General features: G+C 43.9%; 1 protein-coding gene across 3 annotated transcripts in view; it reads left to right on the forward strand.

Annotated features, from left to right (window-relative positions):
- Positions 1–25182, forward strand: part of palm1a (paralemmin 1a) — a 452107-nt gene that overhangs the window by 251159 nt on the left and 175766 nt on the right. For all 3 annotated transcript variants that reach the window (XM_068016618.1, XM_068016619.1, XM_068016617.1), the window contains one exon: positions 15098–15228. In XM_068016618.1, the coding sequence (XP_067872719.1) occupies positions 15098–15228 (131 nt within the window). The remainder of the gene's footprint in view (positions 1–15097; positions 15229–25182) is intronic.

Consider the following 25182-nt stretch of genomic DNA (forward strand, 5'->3'; position numbering starts at 1 on the left):
TCTCAGATCTTATCGAGTGAGCTTTGCCAAATTGATCATGTAAATTTTAGCAGAAACTGCTTGGAATTAAATTATTATTTGCCCTACCCAAATCAGTGCTATTAATGCACCTAAAGGGGCAACAGCTTTAGGAAACAAAGGGGCAATTTTAACCGAATTTGTCATACCGGGTTTGGGTGGCCCACTTATTTTACATCCTGCCTGACTTCACGTTGCATTGACACTGGGCAGTTTAGGTTAAATCTGGGGCTTACAGTGACTGTCTCTCTGAGTGACAGCCTTGGGCTCGGTGGGTAGCACTCCCACCTGAGTCAGAAAGTTGTCAATTAAAGTCCCAGCATGATATCCAGGCTGTCACTCCTGTGCAGTGCTGAGGGAGTGCAGCTCTGTCAGAGGGAGGTCCCGTTAAACCGAGGCCTTGTCTTCCCTCTCAGGAGGATGTAAAAGATCCCACGGCACAATTCAAAGAAGAGCAGTGAAGTTCTCCCCAGTGTCCTGACTAGCATTTACAACAACAAGTTGCACATATATAGCACTTTCAATGTAGTAAAATGCCCCAAAGCGCTTCACAGAAGAGCTATCAGACATATTTTGACACAGAGCCACATAAGGAGATTTTAGAACAGGTGACCGAAAGCTTGGTCAAAGGGGTAGGTTCTAAGGAGCATTTGAAAGGAGGAGAGAAAGGTGGAGAGATTTAGGGAGGGAATTCCAGAGCTTAGGGCCTGGGTACCTCAAGGCACAGCCACCAATGGTGGAGCAATGCAAAGCTGGAATGCACAGCAGGTGGACAGTTTTAGGGTTGGAGGAGGTTACAGAGATAGGGAGGGGCAAGGTCATGGAGGGAGTTGAAAACAAAGACGAAAATTTTAAAATTGAGGCGTTGCCAGACCAGGAGCCAATTTAGGCCAGCAAGCAGAGGGGTAATGGGTGAACGGGAATTCCTGTAACTTTAGTTACAGTCAACAGACCTTTGGAGAGGTAAAGGTGAGAGATCAGCCCGGAGGGCATCGCAATGGTCAAGTCAAGATATAACAAAGGCATAGGTGAAGGTTTCAGCAGCAGATAAGCTGAGGCAGGAGCTGAGCCAGGCGATGTTACAGGGTGGGTGGAAATAGACAGTCTCAGTGATGGAATATAAATGGGGCTGAAAGCTCATCTCAGGGTCAGATTGGACAGAAAGATTGCAGTTGGTCTGTTTCAGCTTCAGTGGCCCAGGAGAGAGATGGCGTTTGTAACAGGGATCGAAGACAATATTTAATCGGAGGAAATTTCTGATCATCCAGTTCTGGGTGTTGAACAAGCAGTGTGACAAACCAGAGACAGTGGAGGGGTTGAATGAGGTTGCGTTGAGGTAGAACTGGGTGTCACCAGCGTACATGTGGAACCTGATGCTGTGTTTCTGGATGATATCGCCAAAGGGTATTGTGTAGATGAGAAGTCGGAGGGGGAAAGGATAGATCCTTTGAAATACCAGGCATCATGGGGTGGGAATGGGTAGAGAAGCCATTGAAGGTGATTCTATGGCAGCCAAAGCCTAAAAACGGATTAGTGACCATTATCACATTGTTGTTTGTGGGATCGTGCTGTACACAAACTGGTTGCGGCAGTTCCTGAATTACAACACTGACTATATTTTGAGTGTATTTCATTGTTTGTAAATCACTTTGGAAAGCCCTGAGGCTGTGAAAAGTGCTATAAAAATGCAGCACCTTTTTTTCTTCCTTTTAATGAGAGCAGTGTCCCTTTAAAACCATTTTAAATTAAAACAGGCAAGTGATAGCGCCAGCCAAAAACAAGCAAAGGGAATCTTGGAAAGGAGACAGAGAATTGGGAGGCTGAGGCTCCAGGTTGTGAACTTTCCCTTGTGACCACCAACTGCCAGCTATTTGTTCATTGGCAGGTGTTTCATTTCAGCCCAACTGAGAAATGAGCCTTCGGGACTGCTCGGGAAAGCTGCAGATCTGAGCCTGTTTGGAGCCTCACCCCCAGTCACTGGCTCCGAGCTGTTTTGTTTCCACTGCAATGTTTCAGTGTGTTTTATAAATGGAGAGCACTCGTTCATTACCGAGAATAGGAGCCTGTAAACACCAAGAAGTTTCATTCCCTCTGGATCAGAGCTCTTCCATATGTTCACAAATAATGCAATTTCAAGCCATTTTAGCCTACTTGTTAACACATTTATTTTGAACAGATTAATAGCTGAGTTCAAATTGGGAATACAGAGATCCAGGCTGGTGAGGAAGAGGTCATTATAGTGGGGAGCATAAACACTGGCCGAGACCAGTTGGGTCACGTGACCTGATTCTGTTATATAATTCTACAGAAAAACATGGAATTCAGGTTAATACCTAAGTGGAGCTCTGTATTGTCAGATGTGCCGTCTTTCAGATGGGATGTTAAACAAGGGCCCTGTTCCTGCTGAGGAGGGTGTTAAATATCCCATGACATTATTCAAAGAAGAGGAGCAAGGAATTGTCCTGGCCAATATTTATCGCTCAAACAACAGCACCAAAAACAGATGAATTGGTCATTTGCTGTTTGTGGGATCGTGCTGTCTGTAAATTAGCTGCTATGTCTGTCTACAAAACAGTGACTTCACTTCAGCAGTAATTCATTGTAAAGTGCTTTGGGATGTCCTGGGGATGTGAAAGGTGCTATATAAATCCAAGTTTGTTCAATGTCTTTTTTCCTTGTTTCCTCCAAACTCCAGCCTCTTATGCAAATTCCACTCCCTCCTTCCGACCATTGACAGCTACGCCTTCAGCTGCCTAGGTCCTGAGTTCTGGAATTCCCTCCCTAAACCTCTCCACCTTCCCTCTCCTCCATTAACACACATGTTAAAAGCTACTTCATTGACTAAGCATTTAGTTACCCACACTTCTTTGGCTCGATCTTTATTTTTGATTGATAACGCTCCTGTTAAGCACTTTGGGGTGTTTTACTATGTTATTGCCAATATATAAATGCAAGTTGCTGTAGTGACTTCAATTTCCAGGCTTCGGGCCTTCCCTGCTCACCAGCAAAGGGCAGTACAGGTCAATAATAAGAAAATCATCTTGCTGGCCCTTGCAGGTACAGTGAGTGCTTGGCCTTCCTATAACCTGAGGGAAAATGATATCTGGGAGCATTCAGCACCACAACCGGCAGCTATTAATGCTTACCACCACAGTGTCATGGGGGAAAATCTCTTGCAGTTAAACTCCAGAGGCAGCATTTTATTCCAGTACTGCTGGGAGCATTAAAGCTCTAATATAAATCAGCATTAGATAGAAAGCAGAACAGCCTTAATTCAAAAAGAGATTGGTATTTAAACATTTGCGACATAAATCCAGGCCTTTATTGCACTGATCACTGCTTCCATAGTCTAGCTGAGGTCTTGAGAGAGTGGGTGCTAGTCTGGCCGATTTACATCTGACAAGGGCACTCATTCTCAAATCTCAGCCACTGCGAAACAATACCCAATGTTTCAGTCACCTTAGACTGACTGTGGTAGTTTGGCCAGTGATGTCATCAAATAACCTGCAGGAATTAATGTGTGTGTATATAATAACATTGCATCATGATGTTACAATAGAGAGTCACTGTATATAGCATTGTATCATACCTGTGTGTGTAAATGATAATGCTGTACAGTGACATTAGTACAGTGATTGACTCTGTGTACTGTTACAAGGTTCTACCAGCTCTGAGCATCATGTCCGGAACAAACAGAAGCCCTTGAACAATTCCAAGTTCCAAACAGCTTGCCAAACACAGTACTCCTTTAAGCTCTTCCCATTGCCCTTGAACCCTGCCCTTTCATACTCAGCTTGGCTGGGGACAGTCTCCTCCCCTTGGTGCAATCATCTTTTAAAGGGGAGCTTCTTAAAGGGCCCATAACCTTCCTGTGGGATCAGGCACCTGCAGCTGACATACTTGTTCTCAACCACCCTGATACGCATCCTCCTTCCTACCCCCAGCATAATGCCATCAGACCCAGTGGCCTTTGCCATGAGGTAGTACCTTTGGGACAGGGTATTGGTGTTCCCGTGAGCCACTCTCAACTAGGGTCCCCCTCAAAACAATAGAGCTGCAGTGACAAAAACTACCAGGCATCACAGCTATCTTTATCTTCATTAGACCCCTTCAATTTGAGGGGTGTGTGATTGCACACTAGGAGAAACTGGCACTTTAGTAACTAGCACCTTAAGGTTTCTACAGCCCATTTAATAGATAGACACTCCTACTCTATCACAGCATACTGCTGCTCCCTAGACAACATCATCTGTTCGGGTAGAGCGCAGGAAGTTCCTGTCCTTCAACTATTGAGAGACTACAGCTCACAAACCCTCCCTCGAGGCATCAGTTTGCAACACAAATGTTTGCCTAAAGTCTGGTGTTACAACCTCAGTGAGACCGCTAACATTAGAACATGAGATATGAGCTCCCCAGACCAATTTAAAGAATTACATAACAAGATTTAACATGTATAAGTTAACCAGGCATGTAAGACAACCCCATTTTTCCAGCCCCAAAAATCATGTTTTTGCATATATTCAGTGAATAAGTCAACCCCCCTTTTCAGCCACGGCATGCTACACTTGCATTTGTAGTTATCCTCAATTGTTTGCCCCAGAAATGCATGTTTTTATTTATCTTATAACTGGGCAACAGGGATGAAGCAGGCAACAGGGGCTGTGTTGCAAAGATGTGTGGGAGTTTAAGACATGACCACACACAGCAGACCCCATGTGGCGAATGACTAAGAGAAATGGGTCCTCCAAAAAACAAATGAAGTGCGAAGCTGGTTTCAAGCCAAAAGTCCTAACATTTGCTAATTTGTCAAATAACTGTGCTGCTGCGAGGCAATTCGCTGTTAATGAAAATCTGGTGAGAGACTGGAAGAAGATGAAATCCGTCCTGAAGAAGATGCTCAAGACCAAATGCGCCATGAGAACAGGGACCAGTCACTGGCTTGATTTGAGAAGCATGTATCGGAATGGGTCCTTGAAAATCATCGGGGGGGAAACAATGTCACCAGAAATGCGATGTGTATGTACACACTTAAGTGGGCCGAATCAAACCCTGAGTCCAGCAAAGATTTCAGAGCAACACCGCTTTATGGAAAGAAAATATCTAGTGTTGTGGCAGAAGACCAGGATTGCTCAGAGACTACCAAGAGATCTTGATGCCAGTTACCAGTTTCCAGTGATTCATCATCAGACCGCAGCAAAAACACTTTGATTGTGGTTAAAGGTATCTTTGTAGAATTAATTTATTCAATAAACAGTACCACATTCATTTAATAAGAATTACCGGCAGATCACATTTTGTACTCAGCATGTAAGTCAACCCCCGTTTTTGGAACGATATTTGGAGGCTTCAAAGGTCGACTTATACGCCACGATCTATGGTAAATTAAAAGAAATCCCCATTAACTAAATGGTACTTTACAAGTAGCTGATACCCCAAATTACAGAGAAAGGTGTTTTCTTCACTTATTTAAATACTTGAAAACCTCACACCACACTTATACATTACACAGTCCTCCTTGATGGCAAAGTCTTTGCAGCTAAAAGTCCCAAACTGCTCCCAGTTGCAATGGGTTGGATCTCCCAGATCTTTCTCAAAGTCAATGTCCTCTTTGCTCACTTCTTCCGAGAACTTTTGACCTGGACCCCTATGAATAAGGTGATCTTCAGTAATCCTGTCAGTTTTTTTCTTCTCCACAAACTTCAACTAGTCCAAGTCTTCACAACCTTTTGCTGTATAAACCTTCTGAGAGCAGGTGTTCTCTCTCTCTCCTCTGAGGCTGCCACCACTGGTCTTCTTCTGGTCCTCCTTACAACCCACCTACCTTCTGAAAATCTGTTGAGTTTATCTGGAATCAAAAGTCAATAGCCTTTTGTCTTTTTCAATCTGCAAAGTCCACAAGTCTGGCTACAGCAGAGCCACCCCAGGCTTTCCATTGTTTCCAAGTGTTAGCAACTGCTATTCATATTTATGTTTTCAGAACCACTGACTCCTTGTTTATGGTCTGAAAGTTTAGGAGGGTGAAACCCATTGTTCTTCAGGGTGTTTATACCGCTGCGGTCTCTGCTTTTCAAAAAGGTCTTTGATCTGGGTTCTTTGTTGTCCTGGTAACCAAGATCCCTGTCTTGACTTTAAGCAGAGTAGATGTGAGGTCACCTGACTTCTCTGACTCCATCTTAAATGACATTAAAAATCACAGTTTTTAAAACATAATTATGCTACAAAGTTTAGCATTCATAATGTCTGGGACTATGAGCACAGGATTATTACAGATTATTACCTGGTTGAAGTCCCTGAATCCAGCCTCTGCCTCAGGGCTCCACTGTTCCCGGTTTGACGTCTTTGCTTTAGTCAGGTTGATAAGAGAGGTGCGGCTCAGATAGAAATATCCAGAATAAACCATCAGTAATAATCGATGATATCCAAAAAGACACTGACTTGTTGTTTACTCCCTGATTGGGGCCAGGATTTTGTTTCCCTGACGATTCACCACCCCACCCCCTGCAGTACTCGGTCTCGACAATCCAATCTGGGTTTACTGTGAGCCCAAATATCCTTCAACTGTCTGGTACAGCCTCTACCTGATTTAGATGTGACTCCCAATTTATACTATAATTGATGACATCATCCAAGTATATTACAGCATACTGGGTATGAGATCTCAACACTTGATCCATGAGTCATTGAAAGATGGCTTGGGCCCCATGCAAATGTCTTAATGGTGGACAGTAGAGCTCCTCTGGAGCTGCTAAAGTCATTTTCTCTTTTGTGGCCTGTTAAAGAGACCTGTCCGTGCCCTTTGGTCAGATCCAAGTTAGTGAGATAATTGGCTTTCCCCAGTCACTCAATCAACTCATTAGGTAAGCACTGATTTGGATATCTCATTGATTTTTCGAAAGTCATTACAGACTGTCAATTCCCATTGGATTTTAGAACTAAACCAATGAGACTATTCCATTCACCATGTGATCCCTCAATCACACCTAGTCTCAACATCCTCTAAATCTCCTGGATAACTATGCTGTGTTTGGCTTTGGGAATTTGTACAGTCTGTTATTGTCACCTTGTCCTGCTGATTCGAAATGTGAATATATCCTGTTTCCAGTGTACCATGTACTCAGCCTGCCTATTAAAGCCTGGTTACCCAACTCGAACCTGAACAAAGCCGACTACATGTGTCGGGTTCGGGTCGTATTGGGCTGTATTCTGCGTCCAGCATTCGGTCTTGGGTCGGGTAGGGCTGGACTGTACTGTTTTGTTTCGTTTTTGTTTTCATTTTAATCTACGATTTTTTTCTGTTTCAATAATAGGTTTGTTATTTTTGGGTCAGGTCGGGCATTTAAAAAAATTAAAGGACTCGGGGGCCCGGGTTGGGTTCGGGTTGGCTGTTGTCGGGCCGAGCCTGGGTCGGGTTTCAATTTTATACCCGAGTCAGGCTTTACTGCCTATACTACTACTCAGGCAGTTCACGAGAGACATGAACTATTCTTTGTCCCTTGGGGGTCAGGATGCCCCAAATGTTTCCTCCATCACTCGGCTTTTGGACGTTAATGTGGTAGACCTGCTTCCTTCTCTGAGGTTAGCTGATCTTCTAGTTTTTTGGGCCCAATGCCTGTATAACCTCACAGGTTCCTTGTCACTGAATTATATTGTTCCTCCCATTACTCTTTTGTGATGTTTTGTGATGGGGAAGGTGGTGGCATAGTGGTAATGTCACTGGACTAGTAATCCAGAGCTCAGGCTAATGCTCTGGGAACATGGGTTTGAATCCCACCACAACAGTTGGTGAACTCTGAATTCAATTAAAAAATCTGGAATTAAAAACTAGTCTAATGGTGACCATGAAACCACTGTTGATTGTTGTAAAAACACATCTGGTTCACTAATGTCCTGGCCTACATGTAACTCCAGACCCACAGCAATGTAGTTGACTCTCAAATACCCTCTGAAATGGCCTAGCAAGCCACTCAGTTCAAGGGCAATTAGGGATGGGCAATAAATGCTGGCCGAGTCAGCGACACCCACATCCCACAAACGAATAAACCAAATGGTGAGGATTTTGCAAGTCTGTGGTCCAAATAGCAGCTCAGATGGGGAAAATGCTCCAGAGGATTGGGGCACCTCTCTAACAGCAAACACAAGATAATACAGTAGAGGATCCTCGTTTCGCCCATCCTTATCTACAATCCTTTTCAGCATACCCGAGGGTTCTATTGAAACTCTCCACAAGGTCATTGGTTTGAGGATAGTACATGGAGGTAATTAGACTCTTAATGTGGAGCAGGTACATCAGTTAGGAACTGCTTTGGGATTGCTACCCAGTAAAACATCTTCACTAATTCGCCCACTATAATTTTAGAAGTTCTGTTCCATAGTGGAATCACCTAGGGATATTGTGTAGCATAGCCAATGACTGCTAAAATATACTATATCCTCATGCTTACTTCTCCAGTGGTCTCACTAGGTACATGATGATCCTTTCAAAGGGCACCTCAGATATGAGGAGAGGGACTATTAGGGCACGATAATGAGGACCAGGTCCACACAGCTCACATCTGGACAGGGCATACCCAACCAGTGCACGTCTTCATATACCTCTGGCCAGAGAATCACTTTGACACCCACTCTGTTTCCCTGTGAGCTTCGAATAGGTGCTTGTCTGCCAATGAGCCCATAGTACCTGAAATTGCTCCATTTCCTCCCAATTCCCTAGAGTCACTCTGTATAAAAGGCTATTCATTACTATGTAATATGGCCCAGGACCTTTTGTTTTATCCTCAGTGGGGTGCTTATTTTTCACCACTGCCTCTTGCTTCACATTTTGTAGGACTGGATCATTTATTTGCTCCCATTGAATGTTGGAAGGTCACACATCCACTCCCTCAAAATGTATTCCATTCTCCCCTGGGTGGCCATTCCAAAGGAGCTCCTCTCCCACCTTCCTACCAAACTCCGTTTCCCACTCTGGGGCTGGATAAGCAGAGAGAATACGGTCTTGGCCCTCTATGAAAACACCACCCTATTTCCACTTACATGTTTTCCTCCATTCCCTTTTTGATTTTGAAGTTTCCCAGACCAATGATACAACTCCAGATCTACAAAGGGAAACACTTGAGAGAGGCTTGCAACCTACCTGATTTCTTGTAGGCAATTTGCATTCCCTCCCTTCCTTGGATCAGGGTGTTAAACCCCGGGAAATCCACTCTGAGGAAGCCTGGGTTAAAGCCGGGTTACCCGACCCGAACCCAACCAAACCCAACATGTGTCGGGTTTGGGTCGGGTCGGGCTGTACTGTACTGTTTTGTTTCGTATTGGTTTTGTTTTAATCTACGATTTTTTTCTGTTTCATTAATGTGTTTGTTATTTTTGGGTCGGGTCAGGCATTTAAAAAAATTAAAGGATTCGGGCCCGGGTCGGGTTTGGGTTGGCTCTTGTCGGGTCGGGCCCGTGTCGCGTTTTAATTTTATACCCGAGCTAGGCTTTAGCTTGGGTACCACGCCAACCTTAACTGCCCAGGCATCTCCCCTCATTTCCACCTTGACCCAGATGGTGGGATAATAAAATACCTCCCCATGTACATAATTTCTTCCCATTTCATCCACATGGTCTAGATCTGAAGGCCACATTAGAGCTGAGAAAAACCCGGTTACTATAAGGAATAGCTGTGTGTGTGTCTATAATAACATGATATCATTATATAATAACATTGCAGCATGATCTTCCTATGGGGAATTTCTGTGCCTATTTATATGATAACATTGCAGCATGATGTTACTATAGGGAATCGCTCTGTGTGTATATTTGATACTGTTGTATCATGATGTTACTATAGGGAATACATATTGGTCAGGATACCAGGAAGAACTTTCCTGCTCTTTTTCAAAATAGTGTCATGGAATTTTTTACATCCACCAGTGAGGGAAATGGGGCCTCAGTTTAACATCTCCTCCAAAAGACAGCACTTCTGACAGCCTTGATTTTTGCATTTAGGTCTGTGAAGTTGGGCTTGAACCCACAGCCTTCTTGACTTAGAGGTCAGAGTGCGACCAACTGACCCACAGTGTACGCCTCTATTTATTAACCCAAGTGATACACATGCATTTTTAACCACCTTATCAACGTGCCCTGCCCCTTTAAGAATTTGTGTCTGTAGACAGCAAGGTCTCTCTACTTATCTACACTTTTTAAATTAATGCCATTTGTAGTTTACTATTTTTCCATATTAGGCCGACCAAAGTGCATCAATTCCCATTCTCTATATTACTTGATCTTGTTATCTTGATATTACTATAGGCAGCTAATGTGTGTGTATCCATGATAATGTTATGTCATTATATATGATAACATCGTATCACGGTGTTACTATAAGGAGTCACTGTCTGTAAATGATAACATTATATAATGATGTTTCTATAGGCTATCACTGTGCATTTATACGATAATGCTGTGTCACAATGTTAGCACAGGATTATTATTGATAAAGTTGTATCATGATGTCAGCACCAGGGAATGAATCATATCAACCTGGTCATTTTAATCTGTTTATTTCAAATGGCAAATATTTTGAGATAGAGAATGGAGGAATTTCAAGTAAATGTGTTTGTTAGTGGGATTTCAGTTCAAGGATATTTCTGACTAATTTCCTGGCGGAAATCCAATACGAAACATCTGGAAGCAATAATAGTTCTCAGATCAGTCCAGAAATACAGCTGTTAAGCTGGCAGCTCGATAGTGCCACCACTGCAATAGCTTCATTCATTGAAAACTGCTGAGTGACTTGTACATGCAGATGGATCTATCCTTGGTTAATTTACATACTTTCACATTTCCCACTTTTAATGTATGGGTCGGCACAGCGGCGCAGTGGTTAGCACCGCAGCCTCACAGCTCCAGCGACCCGGGTTCAATTCTGGGTACTGCCTGTGTGGAGTTTGCAAGTTCTCCCTGTGTCTGCGTGGGTTTCCTCCGGGTGCTCTGGTTTCCTCCCACATGCCAAAGACTTGCAGGTTGATAGGTTAATTGGCCATTAGCAATTGCCCCTAGTATAGGTAGGTGGTAGGGGAAATATAGGGACAGGTGGGGATGTGGTAGGAATATGGAATTAGTGTAGGATTAGTATAAATGGGTGGTTGATGGTCGGCACAGACTCGGTGGGCCGAAGGGCCTGTTTCAGTGCTGTATCTCTAAAACTAAAAAAAAACTATGGATATAACAGGGAGCCCTGCTTGCAAAGGAAACCAAGCACAACTTATTCCATAACACTACAATGCTGGTCCTTTATTGATATACACAACCACTTCATTGAGGAGTAATGTAATAAAGAGGGTGAAATTGGATATATACCCTGTATCAGAATGGGTAGGCCCACATAACGCTAACCTCAGGCCTTAACGAAATTAGATTAGCAATCTGCAGACACCTACTGCACGTCCTCAAGCGGCTGACCAGTGAAATGGATTTACATTTTGGGCTACATCCTTCAATAGATCCTGGGTGAGAGAGCAGTGTTAGGTTTAGGGTTTTTCTGAGTTGCTGTGAAGCCGGGAGAAAAATTCCTTAACCTCCCTGCTCCACATTTAGTTAAGTATTTATAAAAAAAAGTCTGACCTATTTTGTGCTTGCCTGCAGCTATCTGCTTGAAAACTGCCAGTAAGGCCACGTGTAAACTTGGTTATCCTGACGGACGTCAACTGTTCACAATTTTGGGAAGGGGCCTGAAGCAGACATTAAACCCTCTTTTTGAATATGCAAAGTGTCTGGCTCCTGTTTCAGTTGTGGGGTCTGGATGTCTATACTTCAGTCTTTGCCAATATGGCAAGAGGTGCATTGCTGACACAGAATATACGTCTGCCACTCACCACATTGGTGCGTTTCGTGCACATTTCATGCCTGTCAAACAGGTGCAGAGTCAATGAATTTCTAGGCCAATGTTTCTACATCACAATTTAACGGTTAATAATATTCACCAGATATGAAGCTGGAAATTTATGTATTATTTTAACAAACCCACCATCCAGATTGCGAAGCTTTCATCCATTAGCTGATAGTGTTCAGGAAAAGTTTGCACAAGAAATATTAAACAATTCCACATGTACATCTTGGCAAAAAGAACCCATCAGGAGCAACTTCAGGAAAACAATAACAATGGCTTGAATTTAAACAGCATCTTTAGCGTTAAAAATCTCCCAAAGTGAGCCGTACAGGAGAATTAGATATTGAATAGTCATGAAATGCCTTGGGGAAATGGTCAAAGGCTTGGTCAAGCCAGCAGGTCTTCAGGAAGCCATCAAAGGTGGGGAGGGAGTTAGCAAGGCAGAGGGGTGTCGGGGGAGAGTTCCACAGAGAGTTAGGGTTGAGATGGCTGAAGGCTATGCCTATTATTGGGGAGAGGCAGGAGAGGGAGGGGTATGCATATGAGTCCATGACTGGAGGACCAAAGGGCACGAGATGATACATGGGACTGGCAGAATTGCAGCAAGAGGGTCAGATGAAGCATTGAAGGGAACAGTAAATGAAAACAAAGATTTGGAATGCGAGGAGCTAATGGAGATCCTTGAGAACTGGGTGATGGGGAGAGTGGGACTGACTCTGGGGAAAGGGGATGAGTGAGTGGGACTGACTCTGGGGAAAGGGGATGAGTGAGTGGGACTGACTCTGGGGAAAGGGGATGAGTGAGTGGGACTGACTCTGGGGAAAGGGGATGAGTGAGTGGGACTGACTCTGGGGAAAGGGGATGAGTGAGTGGGACTGACTCTGGGGAAAGGGGATGAGTGAGTGGGACTGACTCTGGGGAAAGGGGATGAGTGAGTGGGACTGACTCTGGGGAAAGGGGATGAGTGAGTGGGACTGACTCTGGGGAAAGGGGATGAGTGAGTGGGACTGACTCTGGGGAAGGGGGATGAGTGAGTGGGACTGACTGCGGAACTGGGAAATGGTCGGGTGGGTCTGACTGTGGGGCTGGAAGATGGATGAGTGGAACTGACTGAGGGACTGGGAGATAATGGTGTGGGACTGACTCTGGGGAAGGGGTTGGGTGAGTGGGACTGACTGTGGGTCAGGATGTGACTTGGCAAAGTCCTGGAAAAGTTGAAGTTGTAGAAGGAGAAGCTCAGGAGTGGTGGCTGAGTTAGGAATGTGCCACCCATGTGATTGGACAGGACCCCAAACCCATCACTGGCTAGCTAGACTCAGACTACTGACAGGCAAACACACCCAAGAACTTGCAGACTGTGCAGCTGGAGGGTTGGGGGTATCCACATTCCTGATCCCTATCCCTGATCCCCAACCTCTGGATCCCCATCCCTGATTCCTAATCCTGAATTCCTAACCCCGATCCACATCCCTAATTGCACATTTCACACCCTACCTTATACATCACACATCACTGCAAAGGGCTTCCGCACCAACAGACGTGCAAGAGTGATAATGACCGTTTGTGTGTTTGTGCAACTCATTGGGATGTCTAGTAAGGTGTAGGGACCCCAAACTGAACCTTTGATCGGTGCCCCTGCAAGGCAAACACTGTTCCTGCACTTAAGGCCGGTGTGAAGGATTCTGGAGAAGCCAAGTCTAGAGTTAAAAAAGGCACAGATTAGTATTTCAGTGGCTGTGATGTGAGGTAAGAATGGAAACTGTCTTGGTGACGGAGAGAAGTTCCCCACTGGATTGAACAAGGTACTGAGATTGTGCACTATCTAGTTCAGTTTCAGCACACAGCAGGTGAAGTGATGGGATCAATGGCAAGAGTACAGAGCTTCTGCCAGGAGCTGAATACAATGGCTGAAGTCTTTGTAATTCTTCGTTTGGAGGAAGCTCTGTCTCAGCTTGACTTGACGATGGGCAGATAATCTGAGGGGTAAGGGAGGTGAGGGAGATGCTGCAGAGGTAGAGATGGGTTCATGTGAATAGATATGATAGCAATAAAGCCAACTTATATAACTTTATGTTCATGTGAATAACATTGTAATTGATGCATTGAAATCAGCAACATCCCAAAATATGGCCAATCCTTCAACAATTAAAATTGACTCAAGATTAGGAGCATTTATTGAAACTGTGACTCTTCTGACCGACAATATGGTGCTAGCTGATCTCTTGTGATGCTGAACACAGAGAGACAGGCCCAAGTCTAGGTGAAGCAGGTTTAGAGACCTGGGGATAACTGGACCAGGGTGTGAAGATATAATTCAATCCCCATTTTAAAGTTATATGTTCCTTCCTTATTTTACATCTTCTTTGGCCTCCTTGTCTCGAGAGACAATGGCTAAGCACCTGGAGGTGGTTTGTGGAGCAGTGTCTGGAGTGGCTATAAAGTCCAATTCTAGAGTGACAGACTCTTCCACAGGCACTGCAGATAAAATTGGTTGTCAGGGCTGTTACACAGTTGGCTCTCTCCTTGCACTCCTGTCTTTTTTCCTGCCAACTGCTAAGTCTCTTCGACTCGCCACTTTTTAGCCCCGCCTTTATGGCTGTCCGCCAGCTCTGGCGATCTGGCAACTGACTTCCACAACTTGTGGTCAATGTCACAGGACTTTGATTTAATACTTTGATTTAATATTATTAATTACAGTTAAATAAAAAAAACAGTCGTGGCAATTTGGGAAGCAGAGAAGTAGAGGAGCATAGGAGCTTTGTAAGACTGAAGTGCTACAGCACCACCACTGGCTGACAGATGCAATTACAGTGTGACAGGTTTACATAGGCAATTTCTTGGACAAATATGGACGTGGAAATTATAATGGGAGAAGTTGAGACAAAAGTGTAACAAAAAAAAAGAAATGACAACAGGAAATAAGATTCTGTAGACAGGAAGTGCGCACAGGTACAAGGCTTTTAATATAATAGATAATAAATAGAAAACCTTCTAACTTACCATTGGGGACATCTGTTAGTATTGACTGGAAAAGAAAGTGTGGGCTGAGTTTCAAATTTAGAAAGGATGTAAAAAAATTGAAACCCAATTGAAATTGAAATCTCTGCCCTATGTATTCAACGAGACAGATACAGAACTCACAGAGCACCACGTTCTGTTACTGTTCTACTCTGTGAATCCAGCTGATTCCGATTTCTTTTCCTCTCACAGTCCAAGGCTCTGCGGGAACGATGGCTGCTGGAGGGGACTCCTTCATCAGCAGCGGAGGAGGACGAGGGGATGAAGAAACAGTTCCAGGAGGACAATGTCAAAACTAAACAGATGGAGGAGACCATCCAGAGGTAACTGGTAGATAGTCTGATCATGAACATTTTGTCTCTTAGAAGAAACAGAGAGCAATAGGCTAAATTACTGATATTTTATAATCATTAGCAGCTGGGTCGAGATTTCAAAGGGTTTTCTGTGTCTTTACTGACAATGAGAGGCAGTGTCATGTAACCAGATATATCTAGGCAGTAGGAGAGATTAGTAGGCCAAGCACCCAGGTATCATGTCTATGCAATGAAGATGATTCCAGTTCTTGGGGTTCTAATAGTATAAGGAGAGGTTTTCATTGGAACAAAGAGCTATGAGGAAACATGTGGTCCTTAGATGGTAGATATAGACAGAATAAGGTTATTTAATTCCCTCAAGCGACAGTTGGACCTGTTTCTGGTGGGGAAAAGATCATAAAAGAGGTAGGTGCTTTACAATATTAATCAAAGTGAGGATGGTCTCTTAGACTAGTGACAAAGCAATTTTCCTGTTTTTTCCCTCCTATTTGGTCTGGGTTTCTATTTGGTCTTATTCTTGTCCCAGGAGATTACATGGCAGTGAGGCAACCAGGGACAGAGGGCAGGAAGTGTCTGCATTGTGAAGCATAAGGCATCCCGACTGTATAGGATAGGGTAGATGGACGAGTGGATCTCTTCCCATCCAACATTTTCTGTTTAGGTCAAGCAATGGAGGACGGTTTCCTCCGTTGTAGAGAAATCATAAAACACAGAACAAATATCTAAAGTTAAAAAACCTTAGGCAAGAATAGAGATAAGGTTTCTCTCTGTCAAGGTACTGATTTTTTTTTTTATTCATTCATGGGATGTGGGCGTCGCTGGCCAGGCCAGCATTTATTGCCCATCCCTAATTGCCCTTGAGAAGGTGGTGGTGAGCTGCCTTTTTGAACCGTTGCAGTCCATGTAGGGTAGGTACACCCACAGTGCTGTTAGGAAGGGAATTTCAGGATTTTGACCCAGCGACAGTGAAGGAACGGCGATATAGTTCCAAGTCAGGATGGTGTGTGACTTGGAGGGGAACTTGCAGGTGATGGTGTTCCCATACATTTGCTACCCTTGTCCTTCAAGGTGGTAGAGGATTTGGAAGGTGCTGTCTAAGGAGCCTTGGTGCATTGCTGTAGTGCATCTTGTAGATGGTACACACTGCTGCCACTGTGCGTCGGTGGTGGAGGGAGTGAATGTTTGTGGATGGGGTGCCAAACAAGTGGGCTGCTTTGTCCTGGATGGTGTCGAGCTTCTTGAGTGTTGGTGGAGCTGCACCCATCCAGGCAAGTGGACAGTATTCCATCACACTCCTGACTTGTGCCTTGTAGATGGTGGACAGGCTTTGGGGAGTCAGGAGGTGAGTTATTTGCCACAGGATTTCTAGCCTCTGACCGGCTCTTGTAGCCACGGTATTTATGTGGCTACTCCAGTTCAGTTTCTGGTCAATGGTAGCCCCTAGGATGTTGATAGTGGGGAATTCAGCGATGGTAATGCCATTGAATGTCAAGGGAAGATGGTTGGATTCTCTCTTGCTGGACATGTTCATAGCCTGGCACTTGTGTGGCGCGAATGTTACTTGCCACTTATCAGTCCAAGCCTGGATATTGTCCAGGTCTTGCTATATGTCTACATGGACTGCTTCAGTATCTGAGGAGTCGCGAATGGTGCTGAACATTGTGCAATCATCAGCGAACATCCCCACTTCTGACCTTATGATTGAAGGAAGGTCATTGATGAAGCAGCTGAAGATGGTTGGGCCTGGGACATTACCCTGAGGAACTCCTGCAGTGATGTCCTGGAGCTCAGATGATTGACCTCCAACAACCACAGCCATCTTCCTTTGTGCTAGGTATGACTCCAACCAGCGGAGGGTTTTCTCCCTGATTCTCATTGACTCCAGTTTTGCTAGGGATCCTTGATGCCATACTCGGTCAAATGCTGCCTTGATGTCAAGGGCAGTCACTCTCACCTCATCTGTTGAGTTCAGGTTTTTTGTCCATGTTTGAACCACGGCTGTAATGATGTCAGGAGCTGAGTGGCCCTGGCAGAACCCAAACTGAGCATCACTGAGCAGGTTATTGCTAAGCAAGTGCTGCTTGATAGCACTGTTGATGACACCTTCCATCACTTGATTGAAAGTAGACTGATGGGGCGGTAATTGGCTGGGTCGGACTTGTCCTGCATTTTGTGTAGAGGACATAACCTGGGCAATTTTCCACATTGCAGGGTAGATGCCAGTGTTGTAGCTATACTGGAACAGCTTGGCTCGGGGTGCGGCAAGTTCTGGAGCACAGGTCTTCAGTACTATTGCCAGCATATTGTCAGGACCTGTAGCCTTTGCAGTATCCAGTGCCTTCAGTCGCTTCTTGATATCAAGCAGAGTGAATCGAATTGGCTGAAGTCTGGCATTTGTAAAGCTGGGGACTTCAGGAGGGGGCTGAGATGGATCATCAACTCGGCACTTCTGGCTGACGATTGTTACAAATGCTTTCTTATTATTCTTTTATTTTTGGACTTTCCAGGGCAATTCTGGAGAGTTGGCAACTCAGACATTGGCAGCAAATGAGTGCCACAGAGCAACCCACAAGCTCCAAGTCTGGAAAAAGGATAGGGGAGCAAGGAGGGATGTCCGTTTGTGAGAGGGGAGGGGGCACAGAGCAGCAGCAGCCCATGTTGTCTTTGTAGAGCCCAAAGGATCACTTCCTACTCCTCCTGACCCCACAAAAAATAAATGAAAACTTATTTTTCATTCTCCTCAAAATTGATCCTCCAGCTTCAGCAGTTGATCTGAAATGGCCACCACTGTTTCACGTACATTGCAGGACTTTTATTTGCATATTAAAAGGGACCTAACACCTGGCAGGGGTGAGAGTTCTGGCCATCCAACACTAGGACCCTGGTAATAAAGCATGGTCATATTATTGGCAGGAGAGGGGGTAAGTCGTATCCACCATTTTCAGGGTGCTACCACTCCCTGCCCACAGGGTGGGAGGGGGAGGGGTGTCATGATCTCCCCCACTTTTTCATTTGCTGTTCTACAGTGTTACAAACAGGTGGTAAGTGGTGTGGGTGACTTCCACCTTTCACCTCTCAACTGACCACAGATAGTGTTTTAAAACACTTAGTCCCTTAGCGTTTTCAAAGGTCAAATAAATAGACAAATGACAAGTTTTCTCATAGTTCAAAAAAGAAAGATAAATATTTATTTTACATAATAACTGAAAAATGTTCACTTCACTCACTCACTGTCACTCACACACACACACACACACACACACACACACACACACACACACACACACACGAAAAGATAAAGAGTAGAGTGGTAGCATGCAGGTAGAATCCAATTGTGGTAAAAGAGTTCATTGTTTTAAGAAAACCTTTTGAAGCTTTTCAGGAGGAAATCTTTCAACAGTGCAGGGCTGATTGTTCTTTGTCTTGAAAAGGATGAAGTGTTGCAGCCTCCTTGTGGTTAAGCCTTACTCCGAAGTCAATGGGGGAAAATCCTGGTTCACTTTTACAGGTGGGGTTGTTCCAAAGCCACCTTGAAATTTCTCTGTTGCTGTAGTTAAAAGGTGTTGTCAGCAGGGCTCCTGCCTAGCTGGAACTGTCTCACAGCTGTTCTGTCTGGAAAAGACTTTTTTCTGGCAGTTCTGCTGTTCTGCCTCCCTCTCTCCTGAGAGATACCTTTTAAGGTAGAAACTTGTCAGGTTGAGGTGTCAGTCAGGTGACTTAGGGCTCTCTCCCCTGGGGGATTCATACAGTGTTCCAGGATATGGGAACCATTGTTACCTGATGGTGTCTGAATGTGGTTCATTCTGATAAATAGGTGTTACTTTACACCTATTATTTTGGCTTTGGCTTTGGAGTCAATCTGTCTGTCAAAAGTCTTTGTTAGCTTATTTCTGTAGATAGGAGTTACCAATACGTAATGGGTTCCTTTCAATTTCAATGGGTTCTCCCCAAAGCTAATTCAAATGAGGTTAACGAGCTTCATCTTCAACAGATAAATGTGTTTATTGACAGTGCAGGTGGGGTCACCTGACCTCTACCCATTTTGTCTGTGGCACAAATGTGTCCATTTTTTTGTGGTTCAGTTTGACAGTTGATTTTTATTTCATAATTCCTCCAGTTCACTTCATATTTCATTACTGTTCCCTCCAGGAGCGAGACAATATTAAAAAAGAAACCTAAATGGAAATGCGTTTACCGTTGTAGTTTTATTGGATACTTTCCGCGGAACAAAGGCAATCTATTTATAAAATGGATGCCTTCCTGCAAGAATATTGCAGCTGGCCAACCTCTGGGAAAAATCTATTAGTTTGTTCTTTGCTGCTGAATGGTGGTCTTATCAAAACAATGCCAAGTTATTCTTCGTATCCACACTCTTCCCTTGGAAGTAGTGAGAAGATTCACGGGCTGAGTAAGAATCTGACAGGTGGTGATGTTATTGTTTTCATATCTTCACAGTCTTCCCTCAGGGGATAGAGTGAAGCAGTGAAAGGATACGCAGGCTGACAGGTCACAACATGAACATTCCTTTCATGTCATAACCATTGTTATACCAGCCAATTGTCTGGCGAGTCCTGTACAGTTTTATGGACTCCCATGACCCTTGTAATGAGGCGGCGGGGGGGGGGGGGGTGAAGTGCATGCTCACCCACAGGATATAAGTATCCTGCTAGATCTCAACCGAGCTCCGGTACTCACACGCTGGGACTGACTGTCGCAGGGTGTGAACCCTGTATCTTCTGGCTCAGTGACAGGAATGCTGCCACTTGGCTAAAAGCTTTCTCCAGTGCTGTGTCTGTTAGGGAGCTCAGAGTAACCAGCAATGAGCAGTGATTTGTGGCCTCTGACAGACAGAAAAGTGCATAATGGGGTAAATGGGGGAGGAAGTGAGACAAATGGCTCTCACACTCTAAGAACCGAGAATATTTCAAGCAAGGTGTCACTGACCAACAGAGGGCAGAGAATGATCCCGCTGATCATGCCACAGTGTCGCACAGTTGAGATGTTTTAACTCATTATGTAACCGTGCAAAAACAATCCACAGGCTGCTGTCTCAAATTTTCTGAAGTTATAACAAAATTCAAATACCTCAGGAATACTCAGACAAAATGAACCAGTCATTTACGGTGTTTCTATCACTGAGAGTTCAAAGGGCACCGTCTTCATCAAGGAATGTTGGTCAAATCTTGTTCTGGTGGAGAAGAGGAAGGACTGAGCTGAACTCTCACCATGGTGACACATTTCAACAAGGTTTACAGTATAAATTAAATATTCAGCCACTTTTTCATAAATTGACCCTTTAAAAAAACAAGAGTGATAATAAGGAGTTATAAAGCAAAGCCATAAATCTGAATTACAAATAGAATGCTGGAATTGTGCAGAGGATCAGTCATCCTGCAAGCATTCTGCTACCTAGGCCCAAGACTCTGGGATTGCTCCTTAAACCCCACTGCCTCTCCACATCCTACTGTATTATGTTTACACCAGGTTGCTGGATATAGTATGCATACCTGATTTAATCTCACAGCAATGCAGATATCACACTTGTATTAAATCACCAACTGATTTATTTACAGCACATTAAACTATATCAGTTCTTTCACAATTTCAGTACATGTCTCCTCATAGCAATCGGTGTGTTTTCTGTAGAAAATTCACAATATATATTAATGATATAGATGAGGGAATTAAATGTAATATATTCAAGTTTGCAGATGGCACAAAGCTGGGTGGGAGTGTGAGCTGTGAGGAGGATGCAGAGAAGCTCCAGTGTGATTTGAACAGATTGAGTGAGTGGGCAAATACATGGCAAATGCAGTATAATGTGGATAAATGTGAGGTTATCCACTTTGGTGGCCAAAACAGAAAGGCAGATTATTATCTGAATGGTGATAGATTGGTAAAGGGGGAGGTGCAGTGAGACCTGGGTGTCCTTGTGCACCAGTCACTGAAAGTAAGCATGCAGGCGCAGCAGGCAGTTAAGAAGTCAAATGGTATGTTGGCCTTCTTAGCGAGAGGATTTGAGTACAGGAGCAAGGATGTCTTGCTGCAATTATACAAGGCCTTGGTGAGACCACATCTGGAGTATTGTGTGTTGTTTTGGTCTCCTTATCTGAGGAAGGATGTTCTTGCTATGGAGGGAGTGCAACGAAGGTTCACCAGATTGATTCCTGGGATGGCAGGACTGACGTATGAAGAGAGATTGGGTCGATTAGGCTTGTATCCGCTGGCGTTTAGAAGAAAGAGAGAGGATCTCATAGAAACCTACAAAATTCTAACAGGACTTGACAGATTAGATGCAAGAAGGATGTTCCCGATGGCGGGGCAGTCCAGGACCGAATCCTCTCACTATGAAGGCCAGCATACCATTTGACTTCTTAACTGCCTGTTGCACCTGCATGCTTACTTTCAGTGACTGGCTGACATTCCAAATGGTTCCCTTTGGTGGAAACAGAACTTGGAGTTTTTAACAGAGGAAACCAGGGAGAAGCTGGAGATAAAATAAAGAGAGATTCCCCCCCATCCGTCAGTGACATACTAAATATTATCAAAGGACTTTCTAATTTGTGCAGGCTATTGTGTCTAATCCATTAATGGTACTAAACTAATTAAAGGGCTCTATAATACTCTCTCAGAAATGGTAATCTTTAATTTACCATCTTCGTTCTTCCACTTAAAATATATTATACTTTTGCGGAGAAATCAATATCACTTTTAATGATAAAAGTGCAATATTTTAAAAGTGCATAATATTTCTGTGGGATTTTTAAGTCATTACAGTTGGCATTTCAGACACTGTTTGCAAACGCTGTCAGAAATGGACTTAATGAGCTCTTTAACATCAGACTCTCAGAAGCTTGTTTTTCATCTTCATTCATGAACCATCTTAATCTTTCATTGGGAGTTCATTTATCTCTGAAACAGTCTCTCAGTCTCTGAACTAAATGCTGCTAAAAGTGGGATGGATGGGACTGGGTTTGGAGGTTGGGGAGGGGAGGCAGTGGTATTGGGGAGACTGGTGTGGTAGTAATGTCACTGAGCTAGTAATCCAGTGGCCCAGACAATGTCCTGGGGGCATGAGTTCAAATCCACCACAATTAATAAAAATCTGTAATTGAAAGCTAGTCTTAGAAATGGTGCCATGAAACTATCATTGTTTGTCATAAAAACCCATTTGGTTCATTAATGCCCTTTAGGGAAGAAAATCTCCTGGTCTGGCCTCCATGTGACTCCAGACCCACAACAGCCTCACAGCTCCAGCGACCCAGGTTCCATTCTGGGTACTGCCTGTGCGGACTTTGCAAGTTCTCCGTGTGACCGCGTGGGTTTCCGCCGGATGCTCAGGTTTCCTCCCACAGCCAAAGACTTGCAGGTTGATAGGTAAATTGGCCATTATAAATTGCCCCTAGTGTAGGTGAGTGGTAGGGGAATTGAGGGGATGTGATAGGGTAATGGGATTAATGTAGGATTAGTATAAATGGGTGGTTGATGGTCGGCACAGACTCGGTGGGCCAAAGGGCCTGTTTAATTCTGTATCTCTAAATAAAATAAAATAAATGTGATTGATCCTTAAGCCTAACAAGCCATTCAGTTGGGTTGGGCAGCAAATGCTGGCCTTGCCAGTGATGCCCACATCACATGAAAGAATCAGAAAAAAGATGGACCTTGTCATTTGTTTTCATCAGCTGGTGAAAGAGATTTCCCTGTCTACAGCCACCAAGGCACAGGAAAGTAGACAGAGGGGTTTACAGGCTGCACTGTGAGAACAAGCTGTTGGGGCATTGGCTTTAACTGTTCTTGAGGGCCTCTGCATTGGAGCTTGTATCAATGTGCACTTTTATGACTAGAATTCAGCTCCTAAACATGGGATGTTTGCACAGCAGTTACTAGATCTAGAGTTTCTGATATCTCATACTCCAAGTAGAGCAGTGTAATGGTTATGTTACTGGGTTAGTAATCCAGAGGCCTCCACTAGTTCGACATGTATGTTTGTTTAAATCCACCATGACAGTTTGAGAATTTGAGTTCAGGTCAAACTCTGTGTGGGATTTGAAGATCAGTGCAAGTACTTGGGTCAGAAATTCATGCACTCAACTTGTCTGCCCTGACCGTCCAGAGTTATTTAAAAGTTTTAGGTGTGCACTTATGGTGTCCTAGCTCTGTCAGATAGTAATTATTGCAGCAGGTTTGAGCATGTACCCAGAATTAACATCAAATTATAATATTCTTGCACATATGTGGCAGGAATGTGCATCAATGGCATTGGCTAGCGAATGGGGCCAGAGGAACAGCTACCCACCCAATATCCTTCCATTGTTTGCCCCAAATCTGGCTGAAATCAGGAAAAATAGGAGAGGAAAACCTACTAGAAACAATGTGATTACCAAAGATTTTCCTGGGCTGTAATTGTGCTAAGACGGAGTGATGCCTGTTCTCAAACTCCCCAGTGAGGTAGTCGCAATGTATTTGTCACACCAAATACTCCATTCTGTTCACAATCCTGGATGAGACAAGGGCAGTAACTCCAAATCTCCTCAGCCCAACTATCTGAGATATAGCCCCCTCCCAAAGCACAGACCACCAATCGCCAGTCACTATGACTAAGGCAGCTCTCTGATAGAAACACAGCCATGTACAGCACTTCACTTCACCTTACTTTATGTAAGTTGTGTAGATGGAGTTCAGATACAGATCAGCCATGATCTAATTGAATGGAGGAACAGGTCTGAGGGGCTGAATCTGTACCTACTATGTTCCCATTTTTACAAATACTAAACCAGTCAACTTTGATTTGTTTTCCTGTCTAATGTCTTTCCTCCTGACTGAGAGACTCATGCTGGAGTACTGATTAATGGGTGTTAGCTACCCAAGTGAGCATTCTTCAAGCTGCAATGAGCACCAGTGGGATATGGGACAGCGGAGCCCGATCCTGCCCTTTCCTTAGTTCAAGTATTATTTGACAACATGTGGAGAATGGCTTAATAATGAAGAGAAACTCTCCAATTGTATCGCTAAATCACACCAAGCAAATCATAGAATAGGACAGCACAGAAGGAGGCCATTCATCCTATCGAAAATTCCCAGGATCTTTCATGTTAGTCCCACTCCCCCATTCTTACTCCAGATCCCCACAATTTTTTTCTTCTTCAGGTATTTATCCAAGTCCCTTTTGAAAGCTACTGTTGAATTTGTTTCCAGCACACTCTCAGGCCGTACATTCCAAACCCTAACCACTCGCTGTGTCAAAAAAATGTCCTCATGTTGCCTCTGGTTCTTTTGCCAATCACCTTAAATAGTGTCGTCTGGTTCTCAACCCTTCAGCTGTTGGAAACAGTTTCTCCTTATTTGCTCTATCTAGCTCCTTTATAATTTTATACACCTTTATCAAATGTCCTCTTATCCCTCTCTGCTCCAAGGAGAACAACCCCAGCTTCTTCAGTCTCTCCAAGTCACTGTAATCCCTCAACCCTGAAATTATTCTAGTGAATCTCTTTTGTACCCTCTCCAAAGCCTTCAAATCCTTCCTAAAATGTAATCCCCAGAATTAGGCACAAAACTCCAGCTGGAGCCGAATAAGTGCTTCATATACGGTTTAGCATAACTTCCTAGCTTTTGTAAAGCCCAGCATTCCATATGCTTTATAACTACTTTGTTAACCTGTGTGCAAACACCCCCATGTGTCTCTGTTCTTGCACCCCTTTTCAATTGTTCCATTTGGTATATATTGTCTTGGCTCATTCTTCCTACAAAAATATATTACCTCATACTTTTCTGCGTTGAATTCCATGTCTCCACCCATTCTAGCAGCCTGTCTCTGTCCTTTTGAAGTCTATTATTATCTTCCTCACCGTTTACTACACTTCCACATTTCATACCATCTGCAAATTTCATGGTACCCTGTACCACCAAATCTAAGTCATTAATGTCTATCAAAAACAGCAGTGGTCCTAGTGCTGCACCCTGGGG

The sequence above is a fragment of the Heterodontus francisci genome, chromosome 36, assembly GCF_036365525.1.
Source record: "Heterodontus francisci isolate sHetFra1 chromosome 36, sHetFra1.hap1, whole genome shotgun sequence".
Lineage (NCBI taxonomy): Eukaryota > Metazoa > Chordata > Chondrichthyes > Heterodontiformes > Heterodontidae > Heterodontus > Heterodontus francisci.